At 34.7% G+C, this 15,807-nt stretch overlaps 1 protein-coding gene across 1 annotated transcript in view; it reads left to right on the top strand.

The window, feature by feature from the left end:
* LOC132565136 (regulating synaptic membrane exocytosis protein 2-like) overlaps positions 1–15,807 on the top strand; it is a 106,888-nt gene that overhangs the window by 69,715 nt on the left and 21,366 nt on the right. The window contains exon 12 of the mRNA XM_060229747.1: positions 832–962. Within this exon, the coding sequence (XP_060085730.1) occupies positions 832–962 (131 nt within the window). The remainder of the gene's footprint in view (positions 1–831; positions 963–15,807) is intronic.

Genomic DNA, 15,807 nt, shown 5'->3' with positions numbered 1-15,807 from the left:
ACAACCAAATTTGATTTCAAACATCTTTGATAGCAGACAATTATTTCTTAAATTCAGGAAGTTGATTCAACCCCAAATGAGGAAGTTAGACAATAATTTGCTTCAAAATTCTCCTCTTTCTTAATACTTGAATGCATTTCAACCAAATTTGGTCTGAAACGTCATTGATAGTGAGCAATCATATCTGAAATTCAGAGAGTTGATTTGACCCCAAGGGACTTTGGGATGGAGCCCCAAATGGGGAAATTAGTCGATGTTTTGCTTCAAAACACTACCTCTCTTTAATGCTTGTTGATTCGTTGATTGTTGAATCAACTTTTGAACATTGAATCGACCCTTAGGGGCCTGAGGGTGGACATAATGGAAACGGAAACAAATAGCAAACCTGAAAGCCATCCTCATGCTTTGTATTTATGAATCAGGACATCCTGGTGATAATTTGAGTACGTGATGTAATATTCAATCCTCTAACATTGGATATATTTACTGAATTGCGTTTCAATCATGTGATAAATCAATGTAGCTGATACACCAAGTGAAACAGTCCTAGAGCATAAAATAATGGAATTGTCACAGGGCAGAAACATCTTCCTTCCAATTATCATTTACTCCTGAAGGAAGGAGTTGGTCACATGACTTTTACTCCTGAAGGAAGGAGTTGGTCACATGACTTTTACTCCTGAAGGAAGGAGTTGGTCACATGACTTTTACTCCTGAAGGAAGGAGTTGGTAACATGATAAGAGTAGTGAGAAAAAATGCATGGATATCCCAGGATTATCCACAGTTAAAGTTTCTTACTTTGAGTATTTAATCTTAAAATTTATTTTCAGGTGAAGATATGGTATAACTCAAAAGGCCATGAGTTGATAATTACTATCATCAGTGCTCTGGACCTCCCACTGACTGACCAAGGCAAATTCCGCAACCCCTATTGCAAATTGTATCTTCTTCCAGACCGCAGGTATTTATACATTGTCTAATATCACTTTTCTCAATAACAATCACATTAACATGTATGAATTGTTGATTCTAATACTTGTGTAACTTAATGCATGAACTGGGTGAAAGAAAGTCAAAGTAACAGTAAGATGGTGTGATATATAACACAGTATGGGGTCTGTAATAGTTAATCACCACACAGTCTTAGACACTTAACTTTATAATGCTAATATAGTTATTCAGAACACAATCTTAAGATATTTTACAGTATAATGTCTGGTAGAGTTAGTCAGAACACAATCTAAGATATTTTACAGTATAATGTCTGGTATAGTTAGTCAGAACACAATCTTAAGATATTTTACAGTATCAGAACACAATCTAAGATATTTTACGGTATAATGTTCTGGTAGAGTTAGTCAGCACACAATCTAAGATATTTTACAGTATAATGTCTGGTAGAGTTAGTCAGCACACAATCTAAGATATTTTACAGTATAATGTCTGATAGAGTTAGTCAGAACACAATCTAAGATATTTTACAGTATAATGTCTGGTAGAGTTAGTCAGAACACAATCTAAGATATTTTACAGTATAATGTCTGGTACAGTTAGTCAGCACACAATCTAAGATATTTTACAGTATCAGCACACAATCTAAGATATTTTACAGTATAATGTCTGGTATAGTTAGTCAGAACACAATCTAAGATATTTTACAGTATAATATCTGGTAGAGTTAGTCAGAACACAATCTAAGATATTTTACAGTATAATGTCTGGTAGAGTTAGTCAGAACACAATCTAAGATATTTTACAGTATAATGTCTGGTAGAGTTAGTCAGCACACAATCTAAGATATTTTACAGTATAATGTCTGGTATAGTTAGTCAGAACACAATCTAAGATATTTTACAGTATAATGTCTGGTAGAGTTAGTCAGAACACAATCTAAGATATTTTACAGTATAATGTCTGGTAGAGTTAGTCAGAACACAATCTAAGATATTTTACAGTATAATGTCTGGTATAGTTAGTCAGAACACAATCTAAGATATTTTACAGTGTTATGTCTGGTAGAGTTAGTCAGCACACAATCTAAGATATTTTACAGTATAATGTCTGGTATAGTTAGTCAGCACACAATCTAAGATATTTTACAGTATAATATCTGGTAGAGTTAGTCAGAACACAATCTAAGATATTTTACAGTATAATGTCTGATTACAATCTCTAAATCCTAAATCAGCTCTGATAACAGTCTCTATAGCAGTTCTGATAACAGTCTTTATAAGAGCTCTGATAACAATCTCTATAACTGCTCTGATAACAGTCTCTATAACAGCTCTGATTACAGTGTCTATAACAGCTCTGCTAACAGTCTCTATAACAGCTCCTCTAACAGTCTCTATAACAGCTGTGATAACATTCTCTATAACAGCTCTGCTAACAGTCTCTATAACAGCTCTGATAACATTCTCTATAACAGCTGTGATAACATTCTCTATAACAGCTCTGATAACAGTCTCTGTAACAGCTCTGATTACAGTCTCTATAACAGCTCTGCTAACAGTCTCTATAACAGCTCTGATTACAGTCTCTATAACAGCTCCTCTAACAGTCTCTATAACAGCTCTGCTTACAGTCTCTATAACAGCTCTGATAACATTCTCTATAACAGCTCTGATAACAGCTCTGATAACAGTCTCTGTAACAGCTCTGATAACAGTCTCTATAACAGCTCTGATAACATTCTCTATAACAGCTCTGATAACATTCTCTATAACAGCTCTGATAACAGTCTCTGTAACAGCTCTGATAACAGTCTCTATAACAGCTCTGATAACATTCTTTATAACAGCTCTGATAACATTCTTTATAACAGCTCTGATAACATTCTCTATAACAGTTCTGATAACAGTCTCTATAACAGCTCTGGTAACAGTCTCTATAACAGCTCTGATTACAGTCTTTATAACAGCTCCTCTAACAGTCTCCATAACAGCTCTGCTAACAGTCTCTATAACAGTCCTGATAACATTCTCTATAACAGCTCTGATTACAGTCTCTATAACAGCTCTGATAACATTCTCTATAACAGCTCTGATAACATTCTTTATAACAGATCTGATAACATTCTCTATAACAGTTCTGATAACAGTCTCTGTAACAGTTCTGATAACAGTCTTTGTTACAGTTCTAATAACAGTCTGTATAACAGCTCTGATAACATTCTTTATAACAGTTCTGATAACAGTCTCTATAACAGCTCTGATAACAGTCGCTGAAACTGCCTTGAAAACAGTCATTAAAACTGCCCTGATAATGCTCTCTGGCCATAATACTGAGGTATTGAGACTCAGAGCTTAAAACAAAATGTTTGTTTAGTAAAAGGTAACACTAGATTAGTGTTGATAGAGTAAAGAAATCCACCAGTTAGCATTCTTTTTCATACCAGGATTTTCCTACTTTAGAATAAACTTTTATGTACAATTCTCCACAAGTTTTTGACCTAGATTTCTTTGGCATTAATTAAACCAGGTTTTTAATTTTGCTGAATGGTATTAAAACAAATATATTTGAAATTGTTAGAAATGTTTTATACTTCTTTCTCAGATATAAATACATTTTTGTTGATTTTAAGAATTTAGCTTGTTAAAGAAAAGAAAGAAATGAATGACAACCCTGGTAAATTGCATTACATACAAAGTGTTAACATTTACATGTAGGAAAAGTTTAGTAACAAAGATACAGTTCATTGCTTAAATATAGAATTTAATAGGAGTTGAACCATTATTTATTGGTATTTTCCTCAAGTGGGAATGATCAAATTTTGCCCAATTTTGGTCTGAATTATTCTTGGGTGAGGGGGAATCATATCTTTATAAATAGTTTATCCTAAGCCCCTAGGATGGGAGGGATGGGGGTTTAATCTAAAGCATTTTTTGTATGAAAAATGAATCTGACTTCTGCCATTAGCCAGGTGAGCGATGAAGGATCCTTGTGCCTGTTGTTTTGTTGATGAAGCCTAATTCTCAATACACATTATCACACTTAATAAAGCTTGAGATCGTGCTTTTTCAGGACAGTAATCTCTTTGTCAAGCTGGACACTCAATTGTCTGTTAGAAAATGGGAATAATTATTCAATAGCTACACCAATGCTGAGACCATATCCTCTTCAGGCTATATCTCTCAGTCTGGTCAAACATGCTGGTGTCTGTTTACACCAGTGCTGCTTTGAATTTCCTGGAATATTCCTCTTTTGCCAAAGTCAGGAATGCTGAGTCTCTTGTAAAATTAAATAACGGTATATTTATCTCAATCACATGAAATAAAAGGGAACAGATTAACTACTTTATCCCACATTTAAAAAGTAAGGGAGGTTTGTATATAGTTGACTGATAATATGGACTGAAAATTAAATGGAAAACTAGTACAGTTATGACTAATTAGAAAACTAGTATAGTGATGATTAATTAGAAAACTAGTATAGTTACGACTAATTAGAAAACTAGTATAGCTATGACTAATTAGAAAACTAGTATAGTGATGACTAATTAGAAAACTAGTATAGTGATGACTAATTAGAAAACTAGTATAGTTATGACTAATTAGAAAACTAGTATAGTTATGACTAATTAGAAAACTAGTATAGTTATGACTAATTAGAAAACTAGTATAGTGATGACGACTAATTAGAAAACTAGTATAGTGATGACGACTAATTAGAAAACTAGTATAGTTATGACTAATTAGAAAACTAGTATAGTTATGACTAATTAGAAAACTAGTATAGTTATGACTAATTAGAAAACTAGTATAGTTATGACTAATTAGAAAACTAGTATAGTGATGACGACTAATTAGAAAACTAGTATAGTTATGACTAATTAGAAAACTAGTATAGTTATGACTAATTAGAAAACTAGTATAGTTATGACTAATTAGAAAACTAGTATAGCTATGACTAATTAGAAAACTAGTATAGTTATGACTAATTAGAAAACTAGTACAGTTATGACTAAGTAGTGATCATAGGTGTATCAATTTTTTATTTTTTATTATGAATTAAAGGTAATTTTAATTTGAAAGTCTTCAAAATATCACAGGACCATGGGTTAATTCATCTTTCTAGCATATAATTTCACACTGCAGGGAGCGGTGATTGGTTGCCTCAAGCAACAAAAATTACCTTGTATATGAGTGCATACATGACAGATTAGAATCTGAATAGTGTAGGATTGATGTCGGAAACACAACACTTAAAAATCACCTGCGTATATATTTTTGTTCATAGAATGATAGATAAAAAAGAGTAATACAGAGATAATGAAAATGAAATTTCCTCGCTGGCGGTATGAGATTTTAGACGATTTATTGCCGCGATGAAAAGAGATGTCCCTAAATATTTACATGTATAATATATATCTAACATGTTTAGCACTTTGTAAACAAAACTAAATGTTTACATATATAATATATTTCTAACATGTATAGCACTTTGTAAACAAAACTTTCTAAGTAACAAGTGTATATAACTTGTCAGTCTGTACCTGATAGATCTGTATGTGTCTAACCTATAGATATATGACTTGATTGGGTGATATAGTGAGCTGTACTCTTATACAGATGTATATTCAGAAAGTAAATAAACCCAGTTTCATAGTTATCTGTCAGCCATTTGTAAATTTGATATGAACCATGATAAAACCATGTCTGTGTGATAGAACTGCACAACATGCACACAGATGTGCAAAAGTTAAAAAATATTTCGTCTGTTTCAAACAATTGATAGCCCATAGCACATTGTGTAACCTTGTTTGATATCACAACTGTACAACCTGACCAGGGAAACATAACACTCTTAAGATGAAAGCACGATTATTACATTTGCTTTGTATGGCAATGAGAAATAAAGCAATTTTTTATTTCAGTAATAATTACCATAACTTTAGTATGCAATTATGGTACCTACACCCATCTTTGTATCCCAAAAAACAAAAGTCCTCCCTACAATACATGAGCCATCACTGCAGAAACATAGAGTGATCTCCCTTCTCTTTCCTTTATGGCTGCTGATGAGTCCGGACAGTTTTAAGCTGAGTGCTTTCAGTTCCTCCTCGTAGTTCATTCATTGTATGTGTATTACTTGCTACTCACATTGAGGTTTAAACCCATCTCCTCAATTTATGTTGTCGTTATATGACATGGTTTTATGTTTATTTCCGCCCATTTTTCGGCCTTGTTTTTCTTCATGTGTTCGAGTGGGTGACCATGTGTTTTGCTGTTTTGGATATTACTTGTAGTTTGTTCTTATATTGCTGCTTTGTCGAAGGTTTTTTAGGGACATTGCATTGTTGACGTGTTACGTTAAGTCTTTGGTTCGTTGTTTGTTTGTTCATTTTTGTCAAAAACTTGTCTGTTTTTCTTGCTTACAATTTTATTATGTTGGGGTTCAGCTCATGGGTGTTCTCATTTCTTTGGAGAGCAGTCTCTTGGAATCCCTGGGGGTTGGTCTCTCCCTCCAGGAGACGTTTAAGCAGTTAAGACTCCCCCCAATGTTCTGCTACTTCGGAAGCCTTGTTGGCTGGTCCTAGGAAGGTTCGCTGGACCATTAGGACTTCTGTCTCCCATGCGGACCTGTTGGTCTCCAAATCACAGCGGTCGGCTTCGGGTCTAAAACCCAAGCCTGCAGCCATGGCTGTTTGGCTCTCTGCATGTAAACACTGTACGGAGGAGCCTCCATGACGATGTCATTCATCTTTCTCCTGTGTACTCCATAAAGGTTGTTAGAGGAAGTGAGATCATTGTTCTGTTTTTGCTGTGATGGCTCATGGATCGTAGGGAGGGCGGGCTTTTTTAATCTTTCGTTTTTAGGGATACAAAGATGGGTGTAGGCACCATATTTGAATACTAAAGTTATGGTAAGTATTACCTCATGAAAATTGGTTTTACATGAAAAAACCTCAAATCAGAGGTAGTTTTTCTCAAATCACATTAAAAATGTAAATAACATTCATAAGATATTATGATCACTTGTGTAAAATTAAATATGACAAGAAGTGGCATTCATTGTAGTTGTATACTGCTGATAATTTTGTTACCTGATGGATTACAGTTATACCTGTAAGTTTCTATTTTGGTTTTGTTCTGATATTCAGGTGTTTATTGATTCTGTAAATATCTATTCATGTTTATTAATATGGATTCTGATTAAACCTTAATGAAGCTTGTGTTACATTGAGTTTTTTTAGATAATTAATGTGTTATATCTTTGATTTGTTTATCAATACTTGTAGACTATTCCATTATATAACCAAATTCACTCAGATTTATTAAAAATAAATCTAAACAGAAAAGTTTCAAATATCTTTAAATGCGATGATAATCCATTGTTCCTACTGATAACACAGGTACCTAGGAAACTTCGCCGAGCGTCATAGGGAAGTGGCATTTGAACCATGGTAAAAATTTGCACGCAATTTGCACATACTTTATTCTCAGGCCTTCTTTTGTCATCTTATCATAATGACTCTTTGTAGAAATTAGTAGATTTTTTTCAGAATGTTTTTGCTTTTATGGCAGTAGAAAAATATTTCAATTCAAAAGTTAAAATGCATCTTAATGACATTAAAGATAGGCTTTTGTACTGATGTGTTTTTAAAATGAAAGAGACAAATACACAATTGCCAAATAGAAAGTTGATAAAATTTATAAGATCATGTGTTGACTTGTAAATATAAGGGAAATTAAGGGATTGTACAGTTTTTAGCTCACCTGGCCCAAAGGGCCAAGTGAGCCTATGCCATTGCGCGACGTCCGTCGTCCATCCGTCGTCTGTCCGTCGTCCGTAAGTCCTGTGTTCGTCAACTTTTCATTTAAACAACTTCTTCTGAAATACCGAAAGGCATAGAGTTATCATATTTGGCTCGAAGGTTCCTTTGATGAAGCCCAACAAAGTTTGCGAAAGATAATAACCTTGACTCGTATTCAAGGTCACAGAGGTCAAATGAGTTAAAACCTTTAAACAACTTCTTTCAAAATACCAGAAGGCCTAGAATCATTATATTTGGCTGGAAGGTTCCTTTGATGAAGCTCAACAAAGTTTGCAAATAAAAATGACCTTGTCCGATATTCCAGGTCACAGAGGTCAAATATGGTAAAACATTTAAATGACTTCTTCCAAAATACCGGAAGGCCTAGAACCATTATATTAGGCTGCTATGTTCCTCTTATGGGGTCGTTCAAAGTTTGCTAAAAGAAATGATCTTGACCAATCTTCAAGGTCATAGGGGTCAAATGAGTTAAAACGTTTAAACAATTTCTCCTGAAATATCGAAAAGCCTAGAATCGTTATATTTGGCCAGTATGTTCCTTTTATGAAGTCCAAGAAAGTTTGCGAAAAGAAATGACATTGACCCATAGTCATGGTCACAGGGGTCAAATAGGTTAAACCTTTAAATGACATTTTCTGATTATCCAAAACATCTAGGTTCTCTATGATGCCCAGTAATATTTGAGAACAGAAATGATCTTGACCCATATTCAAGGTCACAACAGTCAAATGTGTTAAACCTTTGATCAACTTCTAATTAACCTAAAGGCCTAGGATCATAATATTTGGCCAAAAGGTTCCCTTAATGGTGCCCACATAGTGTGTGAAAAAATAGCTTGACCCATTATGATATTTAAGGTCATTTGGGTTAAATTTAGTAAAATAGTTAAACAACTTCTTCTGATTAACCAAAAAGCCATCATATTTGGCCAATAATTGCTTATATACAAATAGAACCTTCCTGACTTAATGAATGGGACATATTTGGCTGGAAGTTTTCTTGGCGTGATTTGGAAAAAAATTATAAAGATCTTTCACAGTGGCTTCACACTGTTCCTAAAACAATAGATTGGGCCACGCCCACTGGTGGTCTGGAGGGCTAGGGATAAGTAATGTTACACAATGAAAAAAATACATGTGAGCCAATTACCTATGTTCTATTCACAGCAGTAAAATAAAGAAAACATGATCAGAAACAGAATTGCCAGAGCTTCATTGTGATGTAAGATTCTTCATAATTATAGTATAAATAAATCAGAAATTTTAAGTTGAAGCCATTTGCTATGCAGTGTTTATAGGTCTACAGTGAATTGTTATCAGTAGATCTCCAGTGGGTAGGGCTTAACTGACTAATGATATGCATGAAAGGTCTTATTATTGGTTATGAGTTAGGATTATGGTTTATAATCACATGTACCTTGATTTTTCCTGTCTTTATATTTAATTTTTGCTATATATTGTTGACTTGTGCAAGTCTCAAATATGTTGTATCTGTGTTTGTAAACAACGATCGATAGGGCAAGTAAGCTTCTGCTGTCCTGGGTCATCCGTCCAGCTATAACTAAGAGTTTTTCTGCTATATCGGTTGACCATCTTCATTCCTTGATTTGAAAAAAAGCTATCAATTATATTTAACTGGAAACACCATTAGAAAGTCTCAATTCAACATTGCACAGATGAGGGGGCTGACTACTAAGGGACAGAACCCATATGGAGTAATTTGTCATATTGCTTTAAGCATCTACTGTGGAACATATGCACAGATATAGTACTGTTGGTCATAAAGATCCAGGTGAGCGATACAGGCCCTCTGGGCCTCTTGCTTTTTTATTCATTAGTTTTATTTGTTTTGGCTGATACAAAAACATAATTGATGTCTTCTGATTAAAATGTTTCATCTGAAATACGAAATACGATCATTTCTGAATAAAATACTGGTGTAAAATGAAATTTATCTTTGCTGATGTGAGAACTGATATAAAGCAAAATTTGTTTCCTCAGATTCAAAGAAAACTGAAATAAAAATGCAATTTCTCTCTTCAAATGAAACACTGGTAAAGAACATAATTTATCTCTTCTGATTAAAAAACAGGTTTGAAATATACATTATTTAATATAAAGCCATATAAATAAGACTTCAATAACATATACCGGTAAAATAAAATTGTACTGATGATGATATGTATGAGATAAACTTGATAAATCTTTTGAAAATTGTTATCAGTTGCCTTACATCTGTCTTCTGTCCATAAATAATTGTTTTTATTGCTGTTTTTCGAGAGGCACTGGATGGAGCTTTCTCAAATTTCATATGTAGGTTTCCCTTGGTCAGTTTAACAGTGAAAGTTTGTTATTGCTACTTCTTGAGAGTTCTCAATTGATCTTTCTCTAATTCCATGCGAAGGTTCCCCTTGGTTCCTAGTTGTACCTGTTGAATTTTGAAGACTGATCAGTAAAAACCAAAGGGCTGGCAGGTGGCCTGGTGACTTTTTATTTTGACAAAGTTTGACAGTGCTATTTCATGGGAAAGACATTTTGGATATCTCTCAGATTTCATATTTAGGTTCCTCTCGGTCCCCAGTTGTGCCCTTTTGATTTTGGTACTGATCAGGAAAATAAAATAAGCGAAAGGCGACCATCTTGGATTTTGCAGTTAAAGATTATTGTCATCATTTCTTAAGAGGAATATTCAAATTTCATGTAATGGTGAGCAGGGTTGGTTTATTTGTGCTTAATGAAGGAATAGCTCATATAAACTTGGTCTTTTTTCTGAATTACGAAAAAATACAAATAGGCAAGGCACAGTAGAATGGCAGTCGACATATGGTAGAAATGTAATGACATTTTCATACACCAATTTGGAAAAAAATCACAGGAAAACCTTCCTTTTGATTCCATGTCCAGTGGAAATGTAAATATAAAAAACATGTTTAAGAAAAAAAACCCTGTATTAATGTAAATCAAAATCGAAATTTTTGCAGATTTAAATTAAATTAGAATTATCTTTCACACACTTACAGTATAGATAAGATGATACAATGACATGAAATCTGAGTTAATATATAATTACACTTAATTTATTTGTGCTGATAAAGAACGAGAAGATTACCTTGCACCGTATGAAAATAGATTTCATTTTTAAGTGTATATTAGATCAAATTGTTACATCTTGTTAAAAAATGAAGTTTTATTTATCAGACTTTGCTTAAATTATTTCATTGTGCTAATCAATGTAAAACAACTATTTATCTATCAATTTATAAAGTGATATAGCAATGTAAAACAACTGGTATGGAATACATTTTATCTATCAATTTATAAATATAGTGATATGGAATACATAATTTATTTATCAATCTGTAGAGTGATATAAGATATGTAATTATTTATCTATCAATTTATTTATGTGGATGGAATACATGATTTATTATCAATCTCCATAGCAATATAAAATATTGACATATCTATCAGTCAATACAGCGATATGAAATTATATAAAATATGTAATTTATCTATCCATCAATTTAGCAGTTAAAATAAAAATTCATTTAACTACCGAACTATATAACAATATGAAAGTATTACATGTCCTTTTTTTATCGATACATATGCTGATATATATTAATGAATCTGTTAATAGAAATATCGATTTTTTCAGTCCGTACTGATATAACATGAATATTTTCTCACCAATTTATACAATTAATTGCATGAAATCAGTATTTATACACCACTCTGTATTGATAAAACAGAGTTGAGGTTTTTTCATGTTAAACCAATTTGAATGATGTAATACTTACCATAACTGCAGTATGCATATATGGTACCTACACCCATCCTTGTACCCCAAAACAAAAGATTAAAAAATCCTGCACTCCCTACAGTCCCATAAGCCATCATGACAGAAACATAGAGTGATCTCCCTTCCTCAAAAAAACTTTATGGAGCCCAACTGAGGGGCAGCCAGGCAGAGAAGGAAAGGGGAGAATAGGGTGGACTTTGGTAAGTAATACATCATTAAAATTGGTTTTACATGAAAAAAACTCAATTTCATTTCAATAATAATTACCATAACTTTGGTATGCGAATTCGTCTACCGTAGTGGACACTCGAAGCCAAGCAGCCAATCACGGCACAGCAGAAACCAGGAGTAACAACTCCAAGTAGGGATGGAAAAAGTGTGCCAGATGAATTGGAATGAAAACCTCCATGTGTAGGAGTAGGTGCACCAATGTGGCGGCTAACAGAAAGACATACCCTGGGCTACTGAGGGGGCACAGCCACTGACTGAGCCACCACAAGAGGTCCCAACGAATACAGACCTTCAGAGTGGGAAGCTAGGGACCTCAGATAAAATCTGTGAAGGTATCATTGCCCCATCAGAAGGCTGCAGACATGACCTTCTGAAAGAAGGACCCATTGAGGAGCACCCAGGAAGCAGCACAGGCCCTAACCTCATGAGCTTGTACTCATAAGCATACTTGATGATCTGGCAAACCCACCTAGAATCCGACTGGGAGGAGATATCTCGATGTCCCTGTTTGATGGGCAAAAAGAGACGGAATTGACAATCCGGCCCCGTCTAATTTTATTGAGATAAAACCCAAATATGGGGCAGATCGAGAACCTGCCAGACATGAGAATTGTCTGCACACCCGGAGCCTAATCCTACCGGAGAGGGACAAGAGCTAGAGGTGGGAGGACCGCTGTTCACCCAATCCAGCACTAAGTCTGCCAGCGCCAAGGAGCTGAAGGAGTCTGGAGCCCTTCTTCTTGCCCACCGGAGGGTTCTTACCCTTCCTTCATTCCCCTTGTAGCCCTTGAAGTGCAACTTCGCCTTAGGCTGCGTAGATGATTGAGCAGCCAGATATTATGCCATTTTCTTGGGAGGTGCTGACCCCTACGAGGTACTGGCCTTTTCAGTCTGAAACCTCTTCACTTGAATACCACCTGGTCCAAAGACTTGCCGCGTCAGGCTGTCAGCTCTTTCGAATCCAGTCTAGCTGAACAGCAGCGATACAAACCGGGAGCACAGGTAGAAGAAGAACCCTTTTCCAAAAGCTTCAGTGGCCAGTGCTGAAGACACAATAGTGCCTTCTGGCAGAGACTTGTAAGACTGAGCGGTCACCCGAGAAACCACCAAAGAACCTGAAAGGATGATGGATTTGGGAATCGACTATGCTGAAGGTGGTGGGCAAACCTCTGCTAGGAGAATCCAAGACACACTGGCCCTAAGGCCCACATCCTGGAAAGAACATGCTGAGTCTCAGCTTCAGCAGCCTCATGACCACCCTCCTCCTGGAAACCTTCCTCTCCAGTCACATCAAGCAACTCGGATAGATCAGGATCAGTATCCAAGCAACAAGGAGAAAGATGAATGACTTCATCTTCACCTGCACCCTCACAATCCATTTTTCCACCTCATTGGGGTGAGGGAGAGGGGGAGGGGTTCAGAACCGGAGGCAAAGACCTAGCAGGCTTGCCTCTCCTGCTGGAAGAAGAGAACAAATCCCTCCTATGGCTGGAGGAGATTCGCAGAGCAGACTGGGGGACCTTGAGATGAGACTCCACGTGTGAACAGAGTTCACACAGTGAAATCTCACTACAAGGACGACACAGAGTACAGGCATCATGATAATCCTGACTCATGAGCGGTACCCTAGACATACTTATGACAATTATGAAAAATTGTGAGTAAGGAAATACAGTTTTGAATAACAAAAAAAATCTCAAAACTTATGAAAATAAGCAACAGAAACTGCTAACTAAGCTGACAAAACAGCAACTAAAAATAGCTCCCGTAAAAACTTCAATGGTAGAACACATAGTCACGCACTCCGACACGTGGAGGAACAAAAAAGGCTGCTAACTAAGCTCACAAAACAGCAACTAAAAATACCTCCCGTAAAAACTTCAATGGTGGAACACATAGTCACGCACTCAGACACGTGGAGGAACAAAAAAGGCTGCTAACTAAGCTCACAAAACAGCAACTAAAAATACCTCCCGTAAAAACTTCAATGGTGGAACACATAGTCACGCACTCAGACACGTGGAGGAACAAAAAAGGCTGCTAACTAAGCTCACAAAACAGCAACTAAAAATACCTCCCGTAAAAACTTCAATGGTGGAACACATAGTCACGCACTCCGACACGTGGAGGAACAAAAAAGCTGAAAATATGGCACAAAGAATAGAAATAAACGTCAAAATAGGCAAAAAAAAGGGGAGATTCGCAAATATAAATGTTACTGAGTGTAATTACTGTTGCCTATCTGTTTTGCTCTCTGTTAATTTTGTTGTTTGATACTAACTGATGCTTTTTGCCATTTACACCAATAAATTGTAGATTATTTTCTGGAATAAGAAAGATACTCAGTGCTCTTTCTTTTTCTTTCTAATGTAGTTGTGATTTTTGTGTGAAGCCTGAATGACAGAATAATGTCATAGTTTGGATTTTATTACAATGTTACTGGAAGCGTTTAAAAAAAAAACTAATTACGATATTATTAAAATTCCACCTTTTCATTCTTTCCACTACAATATGAACATTTTTTTCTTGTCAGTTTTTTCATTTATTTAAAGTTTAGATTCTGCTTCTTCCAAAGATATTGAACTTTTTAATCAGGTTGAAAATGTTACATACTCTATCAGTTAAGATTTTTTTCAGATATTTTCTGATATTTTGCTTTGACATTGACTTACTGTACATAGAATTGTAAGTAATAGAATATTAAGACAAACTATTTCAAACACACTGAATATCAATATATTTGGAATGGCAAGAAACGGAGAGATCATTCAGTATTTTATATTATAATTAGTTTGAAATTAATTTTGAAAATATCTAATTACTATAATAGCATTTAAAGTAAAAATGAGTGAAAGAAAATAAAGTTTTAATATGTTAATGGATGTATATGTTTTTGGCTACCAAATTATAAAATTGTCTTTCAGTAACATTGTCTTATTTGTGTTTTTGTAGTTAAGTTACATATTGAACAGCATTGAAACTCTTGTTAGATGTATTCATATTAAAATTACTTCTTTAGATACATATATATATATATATATATATACATAATATTCATCCTGTTTAAAACTTAAGGCGATTTGATTTATGATAATAATCAAGAATTACATATATCTCTGTCTAAACGGGTGCATGTCTATAATATCAAATGGTATATTAAAACAATATTGTATAAATTGATTGAAATGGCATAGCACAGTCAAAGAATAAGATGTTATGAGAAGTCTACTTTTAAACTATTCTTATACCCTTCATCCAGCATCGTGCGTCCTTAAACAATTTTACTCTTTTGATTTGGTCTCCAAAACCTCTGACCCAATTTCAATCAAATTTTGCAGAAACCTTCCCTGGTCTAAGATGAATTAAAGTTGTGAGTTATACAGTCCCCACACTCCAGGGACCTGAGGGGTGGGGCCAAAGGGGGTCAAATTGATTCAGTTTTTGAAAGTCCTCTTCTTAAGACCCAGATATGGTAGAATCAAATGCTCTTCATGAAAGGAAGCATTTTAAGGTGCTTTAATTACCAAAATGAGTCTCACATTTCTTCCTGGGTAGGAATATTTTTTTTAAAACTTTACTGTAATTTTCATAAATAATATTATTTCTGAACATAACGTTGATTATTTTCCACTGGAAATAACTTTATAAGAATTAACAGTATAGGATGACAGTTTCGATGGTATGCATGTATTGACACTGGCTTACCATATTCAGTGTCACAATTTCTGTTTCATAACACTTGATAACTACCCTTTAACCTTTATTCTCAATATTGCTTATCTCAGGTGGCCATCAAGGGCGCTAGGCTTCTTGTTATGCAAAAACTCTTTGTAATGTTTCTCAGGCTGAAGGCGCTGATCAGCTGAGTTGCACATGGTTTAAAGGAATGAATTTTTTACTTTTACTGTTTATCACTCCTGGTATATGATTACACTTAAGTCATTTCAGACATGCTCATATTTTTAACAAATTTGTGGGAAAAAAATATGAAAAGAGT

The sequence above is a fragment of the Ylistrum balloti genome, unplaced genomic scaffold (genome assembly GCF_031769215.1).
Source record: "Ylistrum balloti isolate Yb309-2 unplaced genomic scaffold, AGI_CSIRO_Ybal_v1 Utg369696, whole genome shotgun sequence".
Lineage (NCBI taxonomy): Eukaryota > Metazoa > Mollusca > Bivalvia > Pectinida > Pectinidae > Ylistrum > Ylistrum balloti.
The sequence above is the reverse complement of the archived record's forward strand: the minus strand, read 5'-3'. Positions and strand labels throughout refer to the sequence as shown.